Source organism: Cucurbita pepo, chromosome 4 (genome assembly GCF_057944985.1).
Source record: "Cucurbita pepo subsp. pepo isolate OVF chromosome 4, ASM5794498v1, whole genome shotgun sequence".
In the NCBI taxonomy this organism is placed as follows: Eukaryota; Viridiplantae; Streptophyta; class Magnoliopsida; order Cucurbitales; family Cucurbitaceae; genus Cucurbita; species Cucurbita pepo.
The window spans coordinates 2,367,267-2,390,246 of NC_141801.1; the positions used below are offsets into that span (position 1 = coordinate 2,367,267).

General features: G+C 38.0%; 5 protein-coding genes across 6 annotated transcripts; 2 read left to right on the forward strand and 3 right to left on the reverse strand.

Moving 5' to 3' along the window:
• Window positions 1-117: 117 nt before the first annotated feature.
• On the reverse strand, window positions 118-4,347 carry LOC111792218 (cytochrome P450 94B3). Its single transcript, XM_087123482.1, has 6 exons — window positions 3,863-4,347; window positions 3,659-3,755; window positions 3,151-3,252; window positions 1,945-2,578; window positions 1,495-1,787; window positions 118-988 (listed from the first exon to the last, which is right to left on the reverse strand). Exons 4-6 carry the CDS (start codon window positions 2,524-2,526, stop codon window positions 259-261), a joined length of 1,605 nt encoding a protein of 534 aa, XP_086979608.1. The 5' UTR covers window positions 2,527-2,578; window positions 3,151-3,252; window positions 3,659-3,755; window positions 3,863-4,347; the 3' UTR covers window positions 118-258.
• A 2-nt stretch (window positions 4,348-4,349) lies between these two features.
• LOC111792219 (Emb:.1 protein, putative (Protein of unknown function, DUF642)) lies at window positions 4,350-6,402 on the forward strand. The gene is made up of 3 exons (XM_023673566.2): window positions 4,350-4,487; window positions 4,655-5,167; window positions 5,797-6,402. The coding sequence occupies exons 1-3, from the start codon at window positions 4,385-4,387 to the stop codon at window positions 6,369-6,371; spliced, it is 1,191 nt and encodes a 396-aa protein (XP_023529334.1). The 5' UTR covers window positions 4,350-4,384; the 3' UTR covers window positions 6,372-6,402.
• A 75-nt stretch (window positions 6,403-6,477) lies between these two features.
• On the reverse strand, window positions 6,478-11,769 carry LOC111792220 (Peptidase family M48 family protein). The gene is made up of 9 exons (XM_023673567.2): window positions 11,492-11,769; window positions 10,214-10,271; window positions 9,488-9,555; window positions 8,826-9,005; window positions 8,496-8,592; window positions 8,074-8,183; window positions 7,815-7,948; window positions 7,553-7,739; window positions 6,478-6,773 (listed from the first exon to the last, which is right to left on the reverse strand). Exons 1-8 carry the CDS (start codon window positions 11,696-11,698, stop codon window positions 7,604-7,606), a joined length of 990 nt encoding a protein of 329 aa, XP_023529335.2. The 5' UTR covers window positions 11,699-11,769; the 3' UTR covers window positions 6,478-6,773; window positions 7,553-7,603.
• A 737-nt stretch (window positions 11,770-12,506) lies between these two features.
• LOC111793627 (DCD (Development and Cell Death) domain protein) lies at window positions 12,507-16,081 on the reverse strand. Its single transcript, XM_023675590.2, has 6 exons — window positions 15,986-16,081; window positions 13,897-14,506; window positions 13,587-13,687; window positions 13,171-13,254; window positions 12,971-13,081; window positions 12,507-12,856 (listed from the first exon to the last, which is right to left on the reverse strand). Exons 2-6 carry the CDS (start codon window positions 14,465-14,467, stop codon window positions 12,809-12,811), a joined length of 915 nt encoding a protein of 304 aa, XP_023531358.1. The 5' UTR covers window positions 14,468-14,506; window positions 15,986-16,081; the 3' UTR covers window positions 12,507-12,808.
• A 3,183-nt stretch (window positions 16,082-19,264) lies between these two features.
• On the forward strand, window positions 19,265-22,670 carry LOC111792207 (mitochondrial import receptor subunit TOM20). Of its 2 annotated transcripts, none has more exons than XR_015420566.1 (6): window positions 19,265-19,488; window positions 19,991-20,069; window positions 20,243-20,412; window positions 20,506-20,553; window positions 21,621-21,806; window positions 22,097-22,234. XR_015420566.1 is itself a non-coding variant. In XM_023673550.2 (6 exons), the coding sequence occupies exons 1-6, from the start codon at window positions 19,390-19,392 to the stop codon at window positions 22,223-22,225; spliced, it is 615 nt and encodes a 204-aa protein (XP_023529318.2). In that variant the 5' UTR covers window positions 19,267-19,389; the 3' UTR covers window positions 22,226-22,670. The 2 variants fall into 2 exon arrangements, 1 of the variants encoding a protein (XP_023529318.2); XM_023673550.2 differs by having other exon boundaries at window positions 19,267-19,488; window positions 21,621-21,710; window positions 22,097-22,670.
• The last annotated feature ends 310 nt before the right edge of the window (window positions 22,671-22,980 follow it).

Consider the following 22,980-nt stretch of genomic DNA (forward strand, 5'->3'; position numbering starts at 1 on the left):
AAAAGGGAAAACAAAGTGGACAATATCCGCTAACGGTGGGTCTAGGTCGTTACAATTTTGCTTATTGTTTATCCGACAGGAATCTTCAAAAGGCAAACAATTCTTGACTTGAATGAGTTTTTTTTATTCATTTCATAATATAAGAAAATGGAAATGGTGAAATTAAGAACTGTTCTTGGTTTCTGAATTCATGTATGTTTTTCAACACTCTATTAGTTCTGTGTTGGAATCGTTTGAATTGACTCTTCTTCTGATTGTTTAAATTGGGAATTTTGTATGTTTTGAATTTTCTCTCTCTTTCTCTTTCTCTCTCCTCTGAAACAGAACTTTGAAGCCGGCCATGTGTGCCGTTAGCAGCGGCACAAACACAGGGTCGTCGGAGTCGGAGTCGGAGGCGGCGATAGGTTTGATTCTGAATTGACTGAGAATTGAAGCTACTACGTACTTCATCTGAATGAAAGCCATCTCTTTTCCTAAACACACCCTTGGTCCGGCTTGAAATATTGGAAACTTGTATGGACTCACTAGTTTCACGCCTCTTCTCCGTCCATGACCCTCTGGTTCTAGCAGCCATCGGATGGGCTTGAACTCGAACCGATCCTTTCCCCATACTGCCTCCATCCTACCCATCCCATATGGGAAATATGTCACTTTGTCGCCAGCCTGAACCGGAGTCCCGTCGGGCAAGCAGTCGTTGACAATGGCATGTTTGGAATCCCATGGGACTGGCGGGTAGAGTCGCATGGTTTCGCAAAGGCATGCCTTGAGAAATTTGAGCTCTTTGAGAGATTTATAATCAAATTTCTTTTCGACTACCAAAGTTGATTCAAAGTCTATTTCTTCTACTAATTGTTTCTCGACATTGGGGTGACGGGTGAGTAGCCAAAACAGCCATGTCATGGCAGCCGATGTCGTGTCTCGACCTGCCATGATAAAGCTTATGGCCATGTCTCGAATTACCTCGTCGTCATGGCCAACAGAGATCAACCTAGCAAAATGTAGATTTAGTTCATGTTCAACAATAAGTTAAGAAGACTAAAAATTAAAAACGTCAACTAATCTATAGTTTATTTGGTTGACATATATTCTTGATCAAGAGATCAGAGGTTTCAGACCCGGAAACCAAACCTAGACTCGTTAATAAAATTTTAATTTTATTAATACCTTAAATTTTTTTAAAAAGTTCAAAAATACTCTTACAAAAACCCGCTAGTTCCAAGTTTTAAAGACATCTATAACCTCTTATAATCAGTATATTAACAAAATCGTTAGTTCCCACGTTTCAATAACTTTTAGAATATAATAAATACTCTATAATCTAAACTTTTAAAATTATTTATCTATGTAGCATGTGAGTAGTAATATTTGTAATAAAATGTTTTTAATATATATATATATATATATATATTTATTTATTTATTTATTTATTTATTTATAGCATGTGAGTAATAATATTTTTAATATTATGATTTGATGAATCATGTAGTTGGTTACCTGGACAAGAGATCTTTGCTGTCATGGAAATCCTGGATCTTCTTCTTCTTTCTCTTCTCAATGATGTTCATCACCTTCCGGTGAACTTCCGCCACCGCCATCTTCAACCGCCGCTCCGACCCGACACCAAACCATCTCTTCAGTTTCCATATCATGTAAACTGGCTTCGTCGCCCGCCCGGCGCTCACCTCTGACGCTACATCGAAGCTCTTTTCGAGCTCGGAAATGGCTTCTTCATCACCTCCCAATAAAACCTTGCATATTACACTGAATGCAAACCCTCTTAGTGACTCCTGCGAGCAGAGGCAAGGCTAGAAATTTTTACAAAACCTACCAAAACTTTAAAACCTAACTTTTTTTTTTTTCAATTTAATTCACTCTATTTTAACAAATTTTAATTATATTGAATAATTAACACAGAGTTTATATTCAAAGTTGACAATATTATACCTGTAAGTCGACGACTACATTATCTCGAGCCGAAGCTTTGATAGTCGGCAACAACCGGTTCTCGACCTCCAACTCCAATGTCTTGACGACGAATTCCCGCAGCGATTTTGCGCTAAACTCATGGCTAGCCAACTTCCGCTGCGTCCGCCATAGCTCGCCGTCGACATTGAAAATTCCACAGCCAAGAAAGTCGCCCAAAATCTCAGTGAAAGGTTTCCCTTTAGGAAAATTAAGGAAATGGGTCGTCAAAATATACTCAACGTTAACTGGGTTCGTCGTCACCACCGTCCGCCGGCAGCCGAGGCGGCGGATGACAATAGTGCCAGTGGCGGATTTGGACAAGAGCTCAGTGTACCAATCCAACAGGCGGTGGCGGTTCTTGTAGAAGGAGAGGAGACAGCCGATGAGAGGGTACGTCGACGGAGAAGAGTGGCTGGAAAAGAGGGCGGCGGGTGGCCGGAATTTGAGGAGGAGGAAGATGAAAATGGAGATGGAGAAGAGAGAGATTATGATATCCATGAAATGGTGACAATGGGACATGGGAATTAGGATTATATATATATATATATTGGGAAGTTTCATGTAATGTATTATTTTTATAATATTGTTTGGAAGACTTTGCCTTAAAATACATCTAAACACAATTCAATTAATAAAACACAAATAATCATTAAAAAAAAAATCTACAATTATTAAATTTAAAATAAAAAATAAAATAAAATAAATAAAAAACTCATTTTAAAATCTAACTTGTTTTTGACAGAGTAAGTAAAGTTTTTGGGTCATGATATAAACCTAATTCAAATTTACATTTAATTCAAGTAGGATTTTTTTGAAAAATCAAGCCTATATTTATAAATAAATGTTACTAATATTTGACTGGTTCAACAATAATTTAGTTTGACTACAAATTCTCACCATTAAATTTTTTTTATTACCTTTTAATATTATCGTTCAAATAAAAAAGTAGGAATTCAAACTGGACTATTTTGTCTAGTTGAACACTTAAGTTATACTCAACTATTTTGTCTAGTTGAACACTTAAGTTATACTCAACTATTTTGTCTAGTTGAACACTTAAGTTATACTCATTTTGACTGCTTATTCGCCCTTCTTAGCAAAAGAGTTTTTCAAGTCTAAAATTTATTTTCTTAGTGTTTAAGTCTAAAATTTTAATTGATAAAAAGATAAGAGGGGAGTACGTACCATAACTAAAAACTTCCGACAAGCAAACCCATCCTGTCAATCACAACTGTATCATTCTCCCCTTGTATATATTGTTGTAAATGTTTGCTGAATCAGACTCACCTAAATGATAGCGAGAGTCATCTTATTTATAATTATTTCCAGAATACAAAAATATGGTAAATTACAAATAATATGGAAATAACAATATAAGAAAAGAATGATAAATGAATATAATATATTTACCTTTAATAAAATAGCAAATATGGCAAATATGGTAAACCGTAATGTAAGATATTTGCCTTAGAATGAACGATCAACTATCCTTAACAATTGCTCCGACGGTACGTACCTCAAATTCTCAAAACTTTCAAATGAATCAACTAGTAATCTTGAAAACCGATTTTAAGTAAAATGAAGTGAAAATAGATATGAATCACAAAGAGTCTAAAAATGTTAATTGATATAATCAATAAACTATTTTTTTTTTCCTACAAATCATTCAAATTGTGAAGAGAGGAGTACGTACCATTCGCTCGAGCAAAACTAATCCTCTTCAATCACAACGGTATAATTCTCCCCTTGTATACATTGCTCCAGCTGTACGTGCCTCAAATTCCCCCGATCTAAAACGTTATCACGAAAAGGAAGACAGAATCAGGCCATATGGCAATAAGCCAAGAAAGATCCCAAAAAGTCACTTTCAGGTAAGCTTTCTCCTTTCTCTCTTTACCTCAAAATCATTTTATAGCTAATCCAAAGGGAAGTTTCCTTTCCCCTTTATCATCCATTTGAATTCCCATCTACCGACATTTGGATGGCCGAGGCCAAGTGGAAAGGCACGTGATTGGTCGTACTTCCACATTCATTAAAAGCTCCATCTCCTCACAATACCCACTCGAAATAGCTGTCTGCCTTTGGAAACTTTCAAGTCAACATTCATTAATAGCTGTCTGCATATGGCAATAAGCCAAGAAAGATCCCAAAAAGTCACTTTCAGGTAAGCTTTCTCCTTTCTCTCTTTACCTCAAAATCATTTTATAGCTAATCCAAAGGGAAGTTTCCTTTCCCCTTTATCATCCATTTGAATTCCCATCTACCGACATTTGGATGGCCGAGGCCAAGTGGAAAGGCACGTGATTGGTCGTACTTCCACATTCATTAAAAGCTCCATCTCCTCACAATACCCACTCGAAATAGCTGTCTGCCTTTGGAAACTTTCAAGTCAACGCCTTCACTTTTTCTCCACACTGCAATGGCTTTGCAGTTCCCTTCTCCTTCCTCCTCCAACCAACCATGGCGGCTGCCGGAAACCCTCCTCCTCCTCCTCCTCCTTTCCGCCGGAGTAACCTCCAGAGGTAAAACCATCAGCCATTTGTTCATATTCCCATAAGAAAATTTAGATTTCAAGTGATTGGAAGATTTGAAGATAATCTGAGTATATATATATATGTCTTACCCAGTTCAGCTAAAGACAGCTATGTTGTCTCCTCTGACATTGTCTCTGTTCTTTTTCTTTTTTCAGAACTTTTGAAGAATTCAGATTTTGAATCTCCGCCGTCAAACCTGCCGGAGAATTCAAACAAAACATCAGTGAAACTGAACGAAAACAGCACAATTCCAGGATGGACATTTCAGGGGACGGGTGAGTACATAACAGTAAGCGAAAACATTTCATTGCCAGAAAAAGGACATGCTATTTTATTGGGTGAAGATGGAAGAATCAACCAGACCTTCATAGCCGATGTAGACTTTTTGAATTACCTGCTGACCTTCGCACTGGCTCCTGGCGGTCAGAATTGTTCATCTACAGCTCCATTGCTAGTCTCGGCACCAGATAGTGATGCCATGTTTACCTTTAGCCAGCATTATGGGAAGGAGCCATGGGAGGTCCATGGCGTTTTTCTGGGTAGCTGGGGAGATGAAGAGCCTGTAAACCTGCAAATTGGAAGCCAAGCTAATGACTCTACTCCAGCCTGTTGGCCTGTAATTGACTCACTTCATATCAAGACAATGGGTGTAGTGATGCCAGATAGTGGTAAGTAGATTTCTAAGATCCTCAAAATGTGAGTTAAACACTAGTCTGTTAGGAATCACGACTCTCCACGATAGTATGATATTATTCACTAGAGCATAAGCTCTCATGACTTTGCTTTTGGCTTCTCCAAAAGGGCTCATACTAATGGAGATGTATTTCTTGCTTATAAACTCATGATCATTCCATAAATTAGCCAATGTGTGACTCCCTCCCAACAATCCTCAACAATCCTCCCTTCAAACAAAGTACACCCTGGTCTATGGAGCCCTCGAACAACCTCCCCTTAATCGAGGCTCGACTCCTTCTCTAGAGTCCTCGAACAAAGTATATCCTTTGTTTGACACTTGAGTCACTTTTGACTACACCTTCGAGGCTCACAACTTCTTTGTTCGATATTTGAGGATTCTATTGACATGACTAAGTTAAAAGCATGATTTTAATACCATGTTAGGAATCACGACTCTCCACAATGGTATGATATTGTCCACTTTGAGTATAAGCTTTCATGGTTTTACTTTTGGCTTCCCCAAAAGGTTTCATACCAATGAAAATGTATTCCTTACTTATAAACCCATGGGCAGATTAGTGTCTGTAATTAAACTTCTTACTGCTCCTTTTGATTGATGCAGGAAACTTAGTAGTCAATGGAGGATTCGAGTTCGGCCCAGATTTTCTCGAAAGCGTGGAAGGAGGAGTTCTACTGGATTCAGTTCCTACTCCTCTCTTTTCACCACTAGCACAGTGGGCTATACTGGGGACAGTCAGATACATAAATTCAAAACACTTCTTTGTTCCACAAGGTAATGCTGCAGTAGAGCTGATATCTGGAGCTTCATCAGGAGTTCAAGCAGCAGTGAAACTCCAGGCAGGTTCATATACCTTGAATTTCACGCTTGGCGACGCTAACGATTCATGCGAAGCTAAATTCCTTGTTGGAGTACAAGCTGGATCGGGGTCACAGAATTTCACGTTGGAGAGCAACGGAACAGGTTCAGCTGTAAAATTCTCCATGCCATTCAATGCAGCTCCTGATGATAATACAATCACTTTCCTTAGCTACACTACATCCAAAACAAAAGATGGAGACTTCTGTGGTCCAGTCATAGATGATGTATTTTTGCGTGCTTCTCATGGGCTCAGAATTTTAATGCCCTGGAAGACCTTGATTCCTCTGTGTTTGATTACAATTCTCTTTTTGCTCTGAGGAAAAAGTCCAGGAATTCTACATTTGACAAGTTAGGAGGCCTGTATTATTGCTGTACCTGTCTTCTTTGAGGAAAGTTCAGAATAAAAACCAACAAACACAGTAATTTGTCTCAAAAGAAACATACTTCATTAATATGTGGAGATAGAATAGAATGACAGTAATTGTGACAGTATAGTACATTTAGATTGATATTACTTCATATCTAAGACTGTATAATTTGCTAACGAAGTGGAAGTAATGAAGATTTATATATATATACCACTTCTGAAATGACTGAAATCTGCTGTATATCTGGCTTGGATATCTAAGAAGAAGCCGTTTATTTGGGTAATTCTGAACATGATAGCCAATGGTGGAGAGCTTTTCGTCAATTGTTCATTGTATTGACATTTTGATGACCTGAAAATCAAGCAAAATAATGAAACACAATAAAGTGGATAGTGTACAACTGCGAGGACGTGGAAGTAAATAGTAATGATTCCATTGAGGAAATTTGAAGCTTCAATGGAAGTATTAACGCAACCAATACAATGGACATCATAACAATAGTTTTACTTTTTAGCATGATGATGGTAATCTAGTGAAAAATACTCTTATGCCCCTAACAAATGATACCATCCTAAATTTCAAGGTAAAATCTGCAAAACTAACATGTTTTTCCCAATAGAATGTGTTACAGATAACAGTCCAAGCCCACTGCTAGCAGATATTAGATATTATCCTCTTTAGACTTTCCCTTTCGAGCTTCCCCTCAAGGTTTTTAAAACGTGTTTGCTAGGGAGAGGTTTCCACACCCTTATACAGAATGTTTCGTTCCCCTCTCCAACCGATGTGGGATCTCACAATCCACCCCCACCCCCCTCTTCAGGGACCAGTGTCTTCGCTGGTACTCGTTCCTCTCTCCAATCGATGTGGGATCTCACAATCCAAAGATGACCTATTAATCACTTTTTTTTTCTTAGATGTGTGATCATATTGATGTTTAGGGTTATCAGGGTCTTTCTTCGGAATATTTCATCACACCATACCAATGAAAATATGTTGTTTGAAAAAAAAGGTTATCAAGGTCATGGTGATGTAGACTAGATAAAAATAGATCATGGTCATGTGATGTATTGATGCATAAGGTTATCGAGGTCACAGAACAAAAGGATATAAAGAAACTCAGAATCGCTTACCGTATAAAAGTTGCTAAACTGTTAATATTTCTGATGCTATACACGAGGCCATTAAACTGTTTCAACAGAATTGATCTTTGTTCCACGCTTCAAAAGATTTTTGTATTCTTGACTTTTTGACCAGTCGTCAATCTCACGTGCTCGTAAAACTGGCAGAGGGTGTGAGAGTTGTCTTGTTTGAGCATTTCTGTAAAAACAACAAGTTAGACAAGCACAGGGACTGATATAACTTGCTACTTTATACGCCTTACAAGTTTTTCACCTTATATACCAGCCTACGGGGCTTGAAGAAGCTTTGTCATAAGAGCGAGCTTGCTCCAAAAAAGCATCCACATTCAATTGATTAGCTATAGACGGACAGCCCCCAGCCAGTTTCATCAGAACAGAGATGACCACCTCTTGTTGGAGCAAATGAGTAATCAAATAGTTGAGAAAAGAAGTTCAAAAAGAAAATTCATCTACAGATTAGAAGGGAGAGAATCGGATGAAATTTGAGGTTTATAGTTAAATAAAATCCATACTTTAGAATCCTGAGCGACAAGAAGGGCAGCACGATCACAAGTTAGCTCTGCTGCTCGAAGCCAACGGAATAATTGTTCTTCTAAGTTCCGAGCTAAAAGACCACCAAGCCCTATAAAATATAATAAATGAAATTTAGGTATGTTACTTAAAAAGCTTTAGCCTGAGGCCTACATATTCCCTGATTTTTTTCCCCGTTTAAATATCATATCATAATGCTTGTGGTGACCACGGAGAAAAATGATATTCTTTCATGTTAAAATTCTTATATGCACTCCAACAATGCCATCGATAACTTTGTCTTATAGAATTAGACTGTTGCATTAGTACTCAATAGTTACTCCTCCACTCTCTAACAGGATCAATTAACAAATTAGCCCCAACAATTATATTATACTAATCAAACCGTCATTTAAATGCTTACCCGGTACAGAATAAGCTCCCAGGGTAAGAATATTCGCAAATGTAAGCCACACACCATGGTCACATTTTAGATGACCCAATTCATGAGCCAAAACAGCCTGAAAATTTCAAGTGATAGAAAGTTACGTAACGTGACAGATAGCAATAGCATCAATAATGAAATAATAAATAAAAAATACACTTGAGTTCCACGTTATGGCATGGCCATGTATTTGATCAATGATGTCCATGCTAAGCATTTTATGTCTTTTTTGCTATGAAAGAAATGAAGCTACAAATTGATTCAGCAACCCAAGACTTAGCATGTGCCTATTAGAAGATAATTGAATACCTGCAATTCTTTTTGTGTAAGAAGCTCCACAAGGCCAGTATGAACAACAATAAACGGCTTTTTGCCACTTATGGCTAATGTATAAGCATTTGGCACAGGATTTTGACGGACGTATAGATCCGGAGCCTCAACATTGAGTACTTTGGCGGCCTCAATTATCAATTGATAAAGATCTGAAAGCTGAACAGGGAAGAAACATATGCTCCACATTAGCTATAAATGTCATGCTTAATCCCATCATGTTCACCTAGTAAGGAACAACTGATGCTCATCATACAATTTCCATATTAACTGCAAGGAATTTCTGCGACAAGCAATTTTTTTGCATATCTGAATGGAAATCCCAGATACCCAAATGCATAAACTTAAATGCACTCCCACCATTTATCCAAGTGATAAAGTAGAGTTGGAAGAGCTAACTGCTAAGAGATAGTCTTTAAGTTTAGTAAGAGAAAAGATGCATAAGTTTTGTGTGTAATTTGATTGGAAGATACTAATTTATTAGTAAGATTCAGACCAGTCTTTTCATCTTAGTGCATTTCTGATTGAAAAAAAAAAGAACTCATAGGGGAAAATATTCGATTTCTAATGAGTCAAATCTTTAAAAAGGTGTAAAGCAAAATATATAATCGTCAGATAATGGATTTTTAGGGTTCAAACACCTGATTTTCAGAAACAAGTATTGATGTTCCTATGTTCTCAAGGAGCATGACTTGTTCAGTCACGGTTCCTGCAATGACAAAACAACAGAGCCATTAACGGAAAAAATATTAGAACTAGGTAGCCAAACGAGGGCAAAACCAGATATGGAAGTAACTGATTGAAATATATAATGCATAAAAGAAATAAATAAATAAATTATGTTCACGAAACCACCATTAGTTTGCTTAGTGACCAATAAGGCCAAATGTAAATAGTAAAGGGGTTAGAGGAAACAAATTAAGGCTATGGTGGTTAACTATGCAGAATTTAGTATCCTACCAGTTTTTTCAATAACCAAATGTAGTAATGTCAAGCAACTGTCCTTCAAAATTGTCGAGGTGCAGGTAAACGGGAATGAACGCTCATGAATATAAAAAAATAATTTATGCTCACAGGACCTTATATATAAAACATGTTTACAGTCTTTAATGAATTTATCATCATCATGAAAACATCAACAACCTAGTTGCAGATCAGATTTATTAAAGCTCTTTCGTAAGTTCATTGACGGGAAACCATTCACAAGCTAAACTCTAACTTGTAACAACCCAGTCATGCTGCAATCATAAAAATATGTATACTTGAACTGGAAACTCAGCAGAAGCTAGACGGTTGTTTTCCAACAGGCATGTTTTTTATCAATTGGACGCTCGAAGATCATTCAGAAAGTTCATCAGTTCTCTTACCCAATAAAACCTTCCCAAGCTCGCTCAACCCTGGAATTGCCCGCAAAATCATTGTGTTCTGCATGAGAGAATAATTCTTGACTTGAGCAAGAGGATATTAAAAAATAAATAAAATCTATGACCATAAGCTACTTCAATCTTAGATTTTCATGTGATGATTGCTCTTAACTCTACGAAATAGAGAGACTGGAATATGGTACATTTATTAACTGTTGAGTCATTATCCAGTAGACATCACTCCCTGCGAGGAATTTTTCCTGACTAAAAGAATGAATTGGAAAGAACTCGACCTAACTCAAAAGCTAACACGTTTGGGTTCAATGGTAATTTAAATAAGCTCAAGTTCCTATCATGTCATAATATCCTCGTTTTATATTAATAATCCAAACGTTAATCCACAGAAATCAAAAGAAATATTCGAGTCCAGATCTGTAGGAAGTGTCTGAAAATGAATTGCAGATATGCCATTAGGATAATTTAATCGAGTTCCATCTTCTTCGTAGCTCCCCCATTCCCTCAAATTTCTCCATTTTCTTCTCTTCATTTCTCTGGTTATTTTTTTTCCTTTTCGTCTAAGCATAATAATAGAAACCCCTCGGCCATCGACCATTATAAACACAAAAAGCTTTCACGTATGAGAATAAAGGAAACTAAGGCCTTGTGTAGATAATTTTGAATCTGTTAAAAATTTTATGTTCCGTACGACTGGAATAAACTTCGAGTTCAAAATTTTCAATCGTAAAATAACTAAATATTCCTAAAACAGTTTTTACTTGAATTGGATTATGAGAAGCACAAGAAATACACCGGCTGTATAGACAACGCGGTTATTAGTATCAGCTTTCTCGTCACAATAGAACATGCTTCCATCATCATTAGCAGAGAACAAACATACCAAATAATTTCTCGTAACATACATAACAAAATATAACAAAAAGACCAATCTCTCTATACAGCCGGTGTATTTCTTGTGATTCACATAATCCAATTCAAGTAAAAACCGTTTTAGGAATAAATAGTTATTTTATAATTGAAATTTTTTGAACTTGAAGATTATTCCAGTCAACACAAAACTTTCTTATCACAATTAAACATGCTTCCATCATCATTAGCAGAGATAAACATAGCAAATAATTCCTCGTAACATACACACCAAAATACTAATCTGTCTGATAACTCGTTTCATCAATCTCACAAATGACGCAGTCAAAAAAATACGAAAAAGAAAAGCAAACACGCAAACAAAAATCAGTGAGGAAACGAGAAAAAACTTCGAACCTGCTTGTCAAGAGGATGGCGGAAATCATCTGCATCAAGATCGCGAAAGGCGAGGGAGGCAGCTCTGCAAATGGAAGACCTAAATCTCTTACTCGCCGACGATCCGAAGGTGGTGAGGTGGTTAAACCTGTGGGACGCTCCAGATCCGAATGTGCGAGGAGAGGGATTTGCAGTGAGGCAGAGAGAAGAAAAGGAAAGGGAAGCCATGGGAACTGTGTGAGAGAGAGAGAGAGAGAGAGAGAGTTTGGAAGATTCAATGGTTCGATTGATTGGGGGTGACGATATTTATTTACGGCCATTACCCGTACTAATGGTGAACATTTGGCGCCATTTCGTTTTCATTTGACCGTTTATGACATGAACGGCCGTTAAACTAATGACTAATGCCCCTAAGGCCGACCACCCTTTCCGTCTCCGTATCCATTTATCTAACGAGAAAAAATCCCTTTCTTTCCTTCCTCTTAAAGTAACTTCTTGTAGTAGTCGAGTTCTGTGTCACGAACGTACGAAAAAATCGAAGAATTTCTCGAGAATCTTACAAGATTCATCATGAAATGAACAAAACCTACTTACTTATGAGTACGCCAACTGACTGTTCACAAACAAACTTCAATTACCGTAAACTCTCTCTGACTTTAGTCTGACAGTTCACTCTAATTCATCAGCTAGTTTTGGTATGTTGGGGATATCATTATTGCCGAACTCGATAGATAGGGGTCAGTGCTTTTCGACTTTTTTTTGTTGAAGCTAAGGTTGGTAGAAACTGAATGATCCCTTGGCTCGGGCAAGAAAAGGAAAACACACATACTTTTTCAAGAGTGTGGCATCGTGATTTTAACACGCTCACGACCAACCTTGAGAGGAACTCAAGCCACATACGTTTTTTGTCTAGTTTTGTGGTTTTGTTGAACCTTAAGCAAGGTTTGTCTTAGCGCCATCGAACATCACTTGTGCATCTCAATGTCTGAGTTAGCATAGTGATGTTCGTTGTTCGGAAGTAGTGAGACCCTACGAGTTAAATGAATATCTATATATATATATATATATATAAAGCTCTACCATTCACTAGTACATTATCAGCTCACCTTGTCTGATACAATACAACAACAATACAAGAAGAAGATACAAGTTCTTTCTTTTCTTTTCTTCCCTTACTTATTTTGGCTTCCGCCTCAACTCGTTGAACTCGCTACTCTCGCTTTATCAGACTCATCCTAAGCTTGCGCTCGTTGGAAAATCTGTGTCTTAGCCTTTGCTGACCGGAACCATTGAGCCCTCTTCATTCGTTATTTCGATACGTAAGCCCGCCATTGGTGCTTACGATGCAGAACCAGCCTGTTCGCACAGGTCTAGAAGATCCAATGTCTGTACAACCGAGGTAAAGCGACAATGTTTTAGAGTGATTTTGAATATAAAACAAAGCAATTTTAGCCACGGGAGAGAAGCAGTTGTTTTACGATGGGGGAAAATTTGCGGTACCTCTGGGATAGATAGTTCGAGGCGGAATTTGGGACCGTCGTAGTGGTGCAAGACTGGCCTGAATGAATCTTCTTCTAATGCTCTGCAGATCTTTCTGATGCGGATCTTAACCTATTAATTCGAAAAACAAGGGAGCTTTATAAGCACACTATGAGCCTCCGACGTCACACGAAAATAGAATACTGCGGACGAGACTTTACCTGAGCAGGGAACCTGGATTCGCCCTTACATTTCTTGTCTTCCCAAGCAGTTGGGTCAATGTTGGAACCTCCAAAACTTGCTGCCTGCAATAGCCGATCGTAAACCAAAATAAGCGGTAGAAACGAACTTTAAACGAGACATTGCACGAGAATCAATATCGAAAAACATTAAAAATTGGACAGTTTACAGTGACGAATGATATATCGCTAGCATCTACTACTTTATCGGCATTAAAGAACTGTAAATATTAGAAATAGAAGGAGAATCTTAAGAACTAAGCCATTATGACATGGATTGATATATTGCATGACCGATTATCAACGCCCTCGGGACTACTGGTATATTTTTCTACCTGCTATCACGTATTATTGAATCTAAACTTGAGAAAAATTATGTAAATAGAAAGATGACAAACCTCAAAAATGCCATGTAATTGATGGGTAGTGTAGTTATAGAGAAACAGAGGCAAGCCTGGTGTTATTGCACGCACGGAGTCCCGATATCTCGGAGGCAAACCTGCAACATACAAAATATGAGATTGTGCCACTAACTATTTCTGTTAGTCTACCACAATGTATTACGAGCTTGAACATAGTTCCGAGAATTCTCGTAAGTAATTTAGTTCAAACTTCGAGCAGTTCATCTTGATAAGCATGTAGTTAATGTAATAGGCACAAAGTGATTCGTACAGGCCATGCCAAGGTCAGAAAAGTTAGCACAATTACCAAAAAGTTGTCGCTTCAAATCTTCCTGCATGGTATCGTTGTTACAGACAAAGATGTATCCACCGAGTACTTCATTTCTGGGCAGTGTCTCGGTCGCTGGCAGTGTCTTGAACCTTTTGTCAATCGAATTCACTGAGTTAGCGTTTTCACCAACATTATTGTTGGAGCTGCTATAATTGGTAAGATCTTTGTTGACGAAGTCATTGCTACTGTACTTGGTACCATGTAGGCTTCCTGCAACATTTGTATTGTTCTTGCCATAAACTGCACTCATGTTGTAAATCTCATTCCTCAATGGATTTTTGTTAACCGTATCGTTCGTTTTCGAATCCAAGCTCAACATGTTAAAATTGAAGCTTTCGAATTTGTTATCTTCCTGAAAACCGAACTTTTCTCTTGGCCTTGCATCAAGAGAGCTCTTTGAAAAATCAAGGTTATTCAGACGCTCTCCCTTCAATCTTGTCTGCTCAGCCAGTTTAGATGCAGCCCATAACCATTTATGATCCTCAGAGACTTTCATCTGACCACGCAGCTCATCTCCCAATTGCCAAAAGCTATATGAACCATCCATTTTGCAGCACTCGATTGTGATAAGGATGAACGAAGATCCCTTTAAGCAATAGTAAAGAGGAAAAGAAAAATAAGTTCACTCTCATTACCCACAAAGAAAGAGAGAGAGAGAGAGAGAGAGAGAGAGAGAAGAAACTACAACTATTAAGATAATAAATGATAACTTATACTGAAACAATGCCTATCACACCCTAGCCATAGCATGTAACAGCCCAAGCCCAAGCCCAAGCCCAAGCCCAGATATTGTCCTTTCTGGGTTTTCCCTTTCGGGCTTCCCCTCAAGGTTCTTAAAATGCATTTGTTAGGGAGAGGTTTCCACACACTTATAAAGAATGTTTTGTTCCCCTCTCCAACCATGTGGGATCTCACAATCCACCCTCCCCTTCGGGGCCCAGTGTCCTTATTGGCACTCGTTCCCCTCTCCAATCGATGTGGGACCCCTCCCTTCAGGGCCCAGCGTCCTTGCTGGCACACCATCTGGTGTCCACCCCTCTTAGGGATTCAGTCTCCTCGCTAGCACATCACCCAGTGTATGGCTCTAATATCATTTGTAATGGCCGACGCCCACTGCTAGCAGATATTGTCCTCTTTTGGGTTTTCCCTTTCAGACTTCCTCACAAGGTTTTAAAACGCGTCTACTAAGGAGAGGTTTCCACACACTTATAAAGAATGTTTCATTCCCCTCTCCAACCGATGTGAGATCTCACATAGCACCACTTAGCCCAACACATGATCGAGAAGTAGAACTACTTTTGGAGAAACCACTCGAACAACACATGAGCTTAGTTAGTATTGTAACTAGTGGAAGATTGGCTAACAAATGCTGTTGTAAGTTATGGAATCGTGTTACTCTCTTACTACAGAGCAAGATCTTTATACTTCAGAATAAACAATTGAACCATTTCTCAAAATCAATCTTTGTGAAGCAAAATCAGTCCCAAACGAAACTCTGTCAACCATGTCAAACCCCAATCACACTTCACAACCAAGCATAACAGTGGAAAACCCCTCAAAAGTTCATTTCCTGACAACTTAAGAAAACAGATGCAAGCATGCGCGTTAAAACAGTTCTAGAAACACATTTCAAGGTACCCAGATCCAATAATCCCAATTTCAGCAACGGAAATCAAACAAATCATCAGAGTAAACCAAAGTCAAAACACCATCTCCAATTCACAATTCAAACTCAAAACAAAGTCAAACACGAATCGAAGTAGACTTAAGAACACTCCCTTTCTCAATTCAAACTTCCCTTGTAGTACACAACTCCAAATCTAGGTCTTAACAATTCGCTACAATCACAACAAAACCTCAAAAAAAAAAACCCATAAATCAAAAGATAAAACAAGTAAAAAAGAGATCCAGAGAGACAATTAAGAGATGAATGAACAAGAAATGAACAAAAATGAAGTTAATCGAGTGAAATAAATCACCAAATATAAACAGATAAGGAAAGAACTCGGAAAATTAAGATGAAACTGAAAGAGAGGCGAGAGATTCATGGATTTTGAAGACTTACTGAAGTGAGAAGCCCTAGATTTAGGGATCGCGAATCGCGATAAGGCGAAAAAGAAGGCTTTTTATCTGCTTGGCTGAGAAGCCGAGCGACAGGGGAAGAGGAGTAAAGAAGAAGAATCTATGGGTATTTAAAGAAGCATATGACGAAATTGCCCTTGTCGAGTTTTTACAATTACTATATTGCCATCATTCAATTTTTTCTTTTTATTATTTTTATATACGTAATTAGCACGATGAAATTATATTTAACTAAATAAAAATTCAAAATAAAAAACAATTGAAAAAACATATTTTAATTAATTAATTAAATATACCCTAACATAATGTTAAAATAAAAATTAATATTTAATTCTAAAATAATATAAATTAACTTGTATTATAAAATTTCGACAAAAATAATATTATAAGACATTTTCATATGGAAATCTGACTCGAGTATATGGTATGAACGCTCGGAAATAAATTAATAAAAATTAAATCATAATAAAAATAATAATTAAAAAAAAAGTCTTTTATCAAATATTTCAAATCTCATTATTCAAAATATATATAAATTTTCCCGTAATTTGTAAAGTAATGTCGGGGCAAAAATGTAAAAGCACTTTATTTTAATGAAAATTAAAATAAAAATAGCTGGCAAATCCCTTTGTGTACGGTATGAAGTCCATATCCATTGTTTGGCAATATCAAATTATAACGACACGTGTGTGCATGTATGTAGGCATGTATCTATCATACATCAATAAATAAATATATATATATATATATATGTTATTGTAACGTCCGTGTTAACGAGGAGTACACGAATGAATTGAAACCTTTGTAACTGTCCGAACCACCGTTAATGGATATTGTCTGTTTTGGCTTGTTATGTATCGTCATCAGCCTCATAATTTTAAAACACGTCTATTAGGGAGAAATGTTTCGTTCCCCCTCTCCAACCAATATGGGATCTCTCGCAATTCGTCCCCTTTGGGGGCTAACGTCCTCGATATCACACCGTCCGGTGTCTGGCTCTGATATCATTTATAACAACCCGAGAACGAGAGTGATCATGACGATATGATTGTTGAAAAAAAAACTTTCAAATATCTTTCCGGTAGCTAAATCCTAGTCATCTCCAAGTTTAACTCAGATGTAGCTCGCTTCTTTTCGGGTGTGAAATAGTGTCAAACCAAAATACCCAACAAACAGTAGCTCTCCCTGAAAAGCAGGTGATCCAGCCGCACCTTCCAGTATGGCTACCTTGTTACGACTTCACTCCAGTTACTAGCACTGCCTTCAACATCCCCCTCCTTGCAGTTAAGGTAACGACTTCAGGCATGGTCAGCTCCCATAGTGTGACGGGCGGTGTGTACAAGGCTCGGGAATGAATTCACCGCCGTATGGCTGATCGGCGATTACTAGCAATTCCGGCGAACTGAGGACGATTTAGGAACTTCAAAGTTAAACATGTTTCGTTTCGAACAATTCTATGTTACATGAACTTTTAGAATTTTTTTTACTAAGAAAACTCGAGAGTTCAAAATATTAGAGATTTGAATCACAAAAAAAAAAATGATAGCACGTGGGAAAACGTGTAATTAATTAAATTATAGGCCCCTATATGTAATTATTCATATGTCTCACTTATTATTATTTTTTTCAATCTTATCTATAATGTCTAGTAATTTAGCAACAATTTTAAATTATATTTATTATTGTAATTATTATTTAAAAATAAGCACATGGGTGGGTTTATTTTTTTTATTCCATTTTAATACATAAAAACAATAAAAGTTGGTGAATGCTTTGTTTGGTTGAATTGTTTATAATTTATATATATTAATGAAGTTTTTTATAAATTAATTTCTTTATAATTAATATTTGTTTGTTTGGATTTGGAAGGTTCTAATTAATTTATAAAATAATAATAATAATAATAATAACAATAATAATAAATGTGAATATCTTTAATTTTTTTTTTTTAAATAGTTTTTAATCTCCGTCTTGTCTTTAACTGAAACCCTAATGTCGACTGTCGTCGGTCACAACTAGCCACCGTCATTGTAGCCGTCGTCACTTTTTTCCTTCTTCTTTATTTGTTCACGGTCGACGACCACCATTTTCAAAATGAAAGACATTCATTTCAAATATGCGCAATTCACGAACAATCAATAAACGTGTAGCTGTCTAATCCCCACCACTAGCACATATTGATATATTGTCCCGTTTTAGCCTACTACGTATCATCGTTAGCCACACCCTTATAAGGAACGTTTCGTTCTCCTCTCCTACTAATGTGGGATTTCACAATGAGTGTGAACTTTTTCTCGGGTAACCCATGTGTGATTCCTTCAAATTGTTTTCAATCATGTTTTCTAAAGCATTTATCGCAAACGTGACTCGAGACTCGAGCATACTCTAACATTATCCGCAAAGTTCAAATTTCTCACAGTGCTCCACAATTTTTGTCCCGCTGTCGTAAGAATGTGATTGTAACACAAAGCAGGGTAGGGATGAGAAATTTATCGTGTCCCCATCCCCACCTCCTACTTCAATTCTCGTGTAACGGCCTAGATCCATCGCTACCAGATATTGTCCTCTTTCGGCTTTCCCTTTCGGGCTTCCCCTCAAGGCTTTAAAATGCATCTACTAGGGGAAGGTTTCCACACTTATAAATCAATCCACCCCCCTTCGGGGCTCAGCGTCCTCGTTGACACTCTTTCCTTCCTCTAATCGATGTGGGACTGTCCCCAAATCCACCCCTCTTTGGGGGCTAGTGTCCTTACTAGAACACCGCCTCGTGTCTACCCCCTCCCCCCCCCCCCCTTTCGGGGAACAGCGAGAAGGTTGACACATCGTCCAGTGTCTGGCTCTGATACTATTTGTAACGGCCCAAATCCACCGCTAGCAGATATTGTCCTTTTTGGGCTTTCCCTTCCAGGCTTCCCCTCAAGGCTTTAAAACGTGTCTACTAAGGGAAGGTTTCCACACCTCGGTGAATGGTGGTTTGTTCTCCCCCCAACTAATGTGGGACATCACATCTCGTTCCCACAAAAAAAAAAAAAAAATCATATTATAATAATAAATTTTAAAAAACAACCTAGCAATTTTTTACAAAATTAATTACACGTACATATAGAGAAAGGTTGAATTATTATTATTATTATTTATTATTTATTATTATTATTATTATTATTATTTTGAGGATATGTGAAGATGGGCTTATAAGAACCTAAATGGGCCCAATTCTTTTCTGGCCCATCGTTCAAACTCGGTACGGAATGGAGAATCGAGAATCAAGCTGGTTCCTCCGGTCTGGACGTGTCCTCCATTGCCGAAGCGCCTTCTCTTCTTGCTCTCCAATTTCATAGTGTCTCAGACAAGGATTTTCAAAGCCCCCGATCCTTCTATTTTCTTCTAATGGATTTGCAGCCGAGCGATTTCGATCGCTTACTTTTCTTCGAGCACGCTCGGAAGAATGCCGAAGCTACATACGCCCAGAATCCCCTCGATGCCGATGTGAGTTTTCTTTTCTTGTTCTTTTTTCGTCTCTTAATTTGCTCATTGCGCTGTTTATGTTGATTTTGTGGCTGTTTTTGTTTTTGTTGGGTTTGTGGAGGATTATGTTTAATTCTATAAAATGTTATGAACTCGAGCGTTGGTTTCAATTGTGCTTGAAATTTGGGTGTTAACTAGCTTTTTAGTTGTCGTCATTCATCCATAGGAGCATAGTGCTGCAATTACTTGATGATTTTAAGCCATGGCATCAATTTCTGTGAGTTAATCACGAGATAAGGCCCCAATTCTTGCATTTTGATTGCTAGAGGGAGTGAAAATAAAGAAAAGTAATGGCTCCCTGTTCATATCCGAGTTACCATTTGGCTGTCAGCTTAGAACTCTGTTTAAATGTTTGAAACTAATCCTGTAGTTTATTAGATAATGGGCGTTTTTTCTTTAATGGGTGTTGTGTTTATGACTCTTGAGCTGTATTTGATTATCAAATGTATGGAATTTCATGTAGAATTTGACAAGATGGGCAGGAGCTTTGTTAGAGCTATCTCAGTTTCAAAGCGTTATAGAATCGAAGAAGATGATTCTAGGTATCTTTTTGTTCTACCCAGTTGGATGATGAAGCATGGGAATTGAGAACATTTTTGCTTGACTTTAATTTGTTGCTGCTCTAAGATTTTCCTTGCCCTTTTCTTCTAATCTAATGATTTTGGTGATGGACAATGAGTATATTGTGGGTTAATTTGAAATGGGGTTGAGGCAGATTCAATAGCTAAGCTGGAGGAGGCACTATTGATTAACCCCAAGAAGCATGATGCTCTTTGGTGCTTGGGAAATGCTTATACTTCCCATGCCTTTTTGAACCCGAACCAGGATGAGGCAAAGAGTTATTTTGATAAGGCGTCGGTATACTTCAAGCAAGCTGTGGACGAGGTACTGAAGCTAGAAAACCGTGGAGTGAGCTTATAAATATGCATTTCTTGATGGCTTTCCTAGTTTGACATGGTTTTTTGTTGTTGCATTCAGGATCCTGGAAATGAACTTTATCTAAAGTCTTTGGAGGTGACTGCAAAGGTACTTCAACATTCTTTGGTGCAATTTGGATGTCTTTCCATTTTCAAGATTACTAATCTCCTTTCAATGGCTTTGAAATGAGAGGATTTGTGCGAGATCCTACATCCGTTAGGAAGGAGAACGAAACATTCTTTATAAGAGTGTGGAAATTTCTCCCTAGCATACGCATTTTAAAAATCTTGAGGGGAAGCCTGAAAGGGAATGCCCAAAAAGGACAATATCTACTAGCGGTGGGCTTGGGCTATTACAAATGGTATCAAAACTAGACATCGGGCGTTGTGCCAGAGAGAAGGCTGAGGCTTGAAGGGGAGTGGACACGAGGCGGTGTGCCAGCAAGGACACTGGCCCTGAAGGGGGGGGGGGGGGTGGATTGGGGTCCCATGTCGATTAGAGAAGGGAACGAGTGCCAGCGAGGACGTTGGGCCCCAAGGGGGGTGAATTATGAGATCCCACATCGGTTGGAGAGGAAAACGAAACATTCTTTATAAGGGCGTGGAAACCTCTCCCTGGCAGACGCGTTTTAAAAACCTTGAGGGGAAACCCGAAAAAGAAAGCCCAAAGAGGACAATATCTGCTAACGGTGAGCTTGGGCTATTACAAATAGTATGAGAGCCAAACACCGGTCGATGTGTCAACGCGGAGGTTGAGTCCCGAAGGGGGGTGGACACGAGGCAATGTGCAAGTAAGGATGTGGTGACCCGACGGAGGTGGATTATGAGATCCCACATCGGTTGGGGAGGGGAAGCTCAAAAAGGACAATATCTGCTAGCGGTGGGCTTGGGCCGTTACAAGAGAGAAGAGACTTTCTTCTTATCTTGTCTTTTTTTTAAATAAAAAGTAAGCGGGTGTCAAGAACTTAGAGGTGGCGGCGCCACCGTGTCGGTAATGAAGTATTTTTCATTAGGGATAAGTCTCTCTTGAAATGAAGAAAGAAACAAGATTAGTGGAACAAATATATTTGAATGCTTTCATGTTGTAAACTAGAACTTGACTATTTACTTGGTGTTTTGTTTCTCCCTTTTGTTATATTCATGACCCGTTTTTATTTGGTGGATTGTGTGTTTTAGGCCCCAGAATTGTATGCAGAAATTCATAAGCATGGGTTTGTTCAACAGACGACTGGAACAGCTGAACCGTCTGCTTCGTCTAGTACTAAGGTATTGCTTATTGCTTAGGGACGATAACGTATCAGCTGAATTGCTATGATCTACGAACACATGCCTTATATATTCCGTTAACTTGTTAGAAAAAAGGTACCTTTATCTTACTATATACTCATTTTGAGATTCCACATTGGTTGGAGAGGAGAACGAACCGGGGTAGAAACCTCTCCCTAGCAGACGCATTTTAAAACTTTGAGGGGAAGCCCGGAAGGGAAAGCTAAAAGAGGACAATATCTGCTAGCGGTGGACTTGGACTAGCTTTTTTTCGTATTTCCTTGCACATTCTTTCACTTTGCTCGTTAAAAACTCGGTTTCTTCCCAAAAAGAACGGATCATAAACAGTTTACAAGCTCTTAACTTCATGCTTTACTTCTTTCTAGACATCAAAGGAAACGAAGAGCAGTGATCTGAAGTATGACATATTTGGATGGGTAATACTTGTTGTTGGTATAGTTGCATGGGCGGGGTTTGCGAAATCTCACATCCCGCCCACACCACCACCTCGATAAGTCGTCGTGCTAGACGTTTGGAAGTCCGAGATTTAGAGATGATATTCATAGAGATGAGAACTACATATCGATCATCGGTTCTTTTCTTGTTCTCGTTTTCTTCTTGTTAATGCTTATTATTATCGATTTCATTGAAACTCGAGTCGTTTTTGTTTCTGGTTTTTCTGGGTATGACTGATAAATAAGCTGGGATTGAATCCTGGTTAGAGGGGTTTTGTTGGGAATGTTGCTGCTGATTGTTCTTCCAATATTTGGTGATGATTTGTAGGGTAGAAAGGAATTGGTCATTAATTTTATTTTGCAGCACATTGTGGGGAGTTGCCTTTTCATTCCTTGTGAATTTAGTTCATTCCTTAAGTGTGTCCCGTATCCCGTGTATAAGATCGGACCACAAAATATTTAATCTATTGTTATAAATCTATTAATTGATGCGATTCTATCACAACTCTGTGTCAGTTATGAACTTCTGTTTATGAGCGTTTGTTCTTTGATTTTCAAGAGTGAGAATTACCTTTACAACTTATTTAATATGCCTACTATTTTGGGGACTTGGTCAAATAGAGAGTTGGAAAGAAGTAACTTTGAACAATGAGGCTAGGTGGATCGTAAAAAAATTGTTTAGTAGAGAACAACGAGGCTCGGAAAGAAATTCTTTTAAGTTTTTCTTATCGGTAACTTAATATCCTCGTGACTATTTTCATTCGGATGTGGTTTTGGTTCATTTATGTACTCTACTTTTACTCCGGTGTCACATA

Coding starts and splice junctions, on each gene's coding strand:
- LOC111792218 (XM_087123482.1), bottom strand. CDS start 2,526: ATGAAACTTCCCAATATATATATATATATAATCCTAATTCCCATGTCC. Junction 1,788..1,944: donor ATGTAGTCGTCGACTTACAG/GTATAATATTGT, acceptor CTCTGCTCGCAG/GAGTCACTAAGAGGGTTTGC. Junction 989..1,494: donor AGCAAAGATCTCTTGTCCAG/GTAACCAACTAC, acceptor ACATTTTGCTAG/GTTGATCTCTGTTGGCCATG.
- LOC111792219 (XM_023673566.2), top strand. CDS start 4,385: ATGGCTTTGCAGTTCCCTTCTCCTTCCTCCTCCAACCAACCATGGCGG. Junction 4,488..4,654: donor CGCCGGAGTAACCTCCAGAG/GTAAAACCATCA, acceptor TTCTTTTTTCAG/AACTTTTGAAGAATTCAGAT. Junction 5,168..5,796: donor TGTAGTGATGCCAGATAGTG/GTAAGTAGATTT, acceptor TGATTGATGCAG/GAAACTTAGTAGTCAATGGA.
- LOC111792220 (XM_023673567.2), bottom strand. CDS start 11,698: ATGGCTTCCCTTTCCTTTTCTTCTCTCTGCCTCACTGCAAATCCCTCT. Junction 8,593..8,825: donor TTACACAAAAAGAATTGCAG/GTATTCAATTAT, acceptor TGAAATTTTCAG/GCTGTTTTGGCTCATGAATT. Junction 7,740..7,814: donor CCCGTAGGCTGGTATATAAG/GTGAAAAACTTG, acceptor TTGTTTTTACAG/AAATGCTCAAACAAGACAAC.
- LOC111793627 (XM_023675590.2), bottom strand. CDS start 14,467: ATGGATGGTTCATATAGCTTTTGGCAATTGGGAGATGAGCTGCGTGGT. Junction 13,688..13,896: donor TTTGAAGCGACAACTTTTTG/GTAATTGTGCTA, acceptor TGTATGTTGCAG/GTTTGCCTCCGAGATATCGG. Junction 12,857..12,970: donor TCGAACTATCTATCCCAGAG/GTACCGCAAATT, acceptor TCGGTTGTACAG/ACATTGGATCTTCTAGACCT.
- LOC111792207 (XM_023673550.2), top strand. CDS start 19,390: ATGGATTTGCAGCCGAGCGATTTCGATCGCTTACTTTTCTTCGAGCAC. Junction 19,489..19,990: donor AGAATCCCCTCGATGCCGAT/GTGAGTTTTCTT, acceptor AATTTCATGTAG/AATTTGACAAGATGGGCAGG. Junction 20,070..20,242: donor ATCGAAGAAGATGATTCTAG/GTATCTTTTTGT, acceptor GGGTTGAGGCAG/ATTCAATAGCTAAGCTGGAG.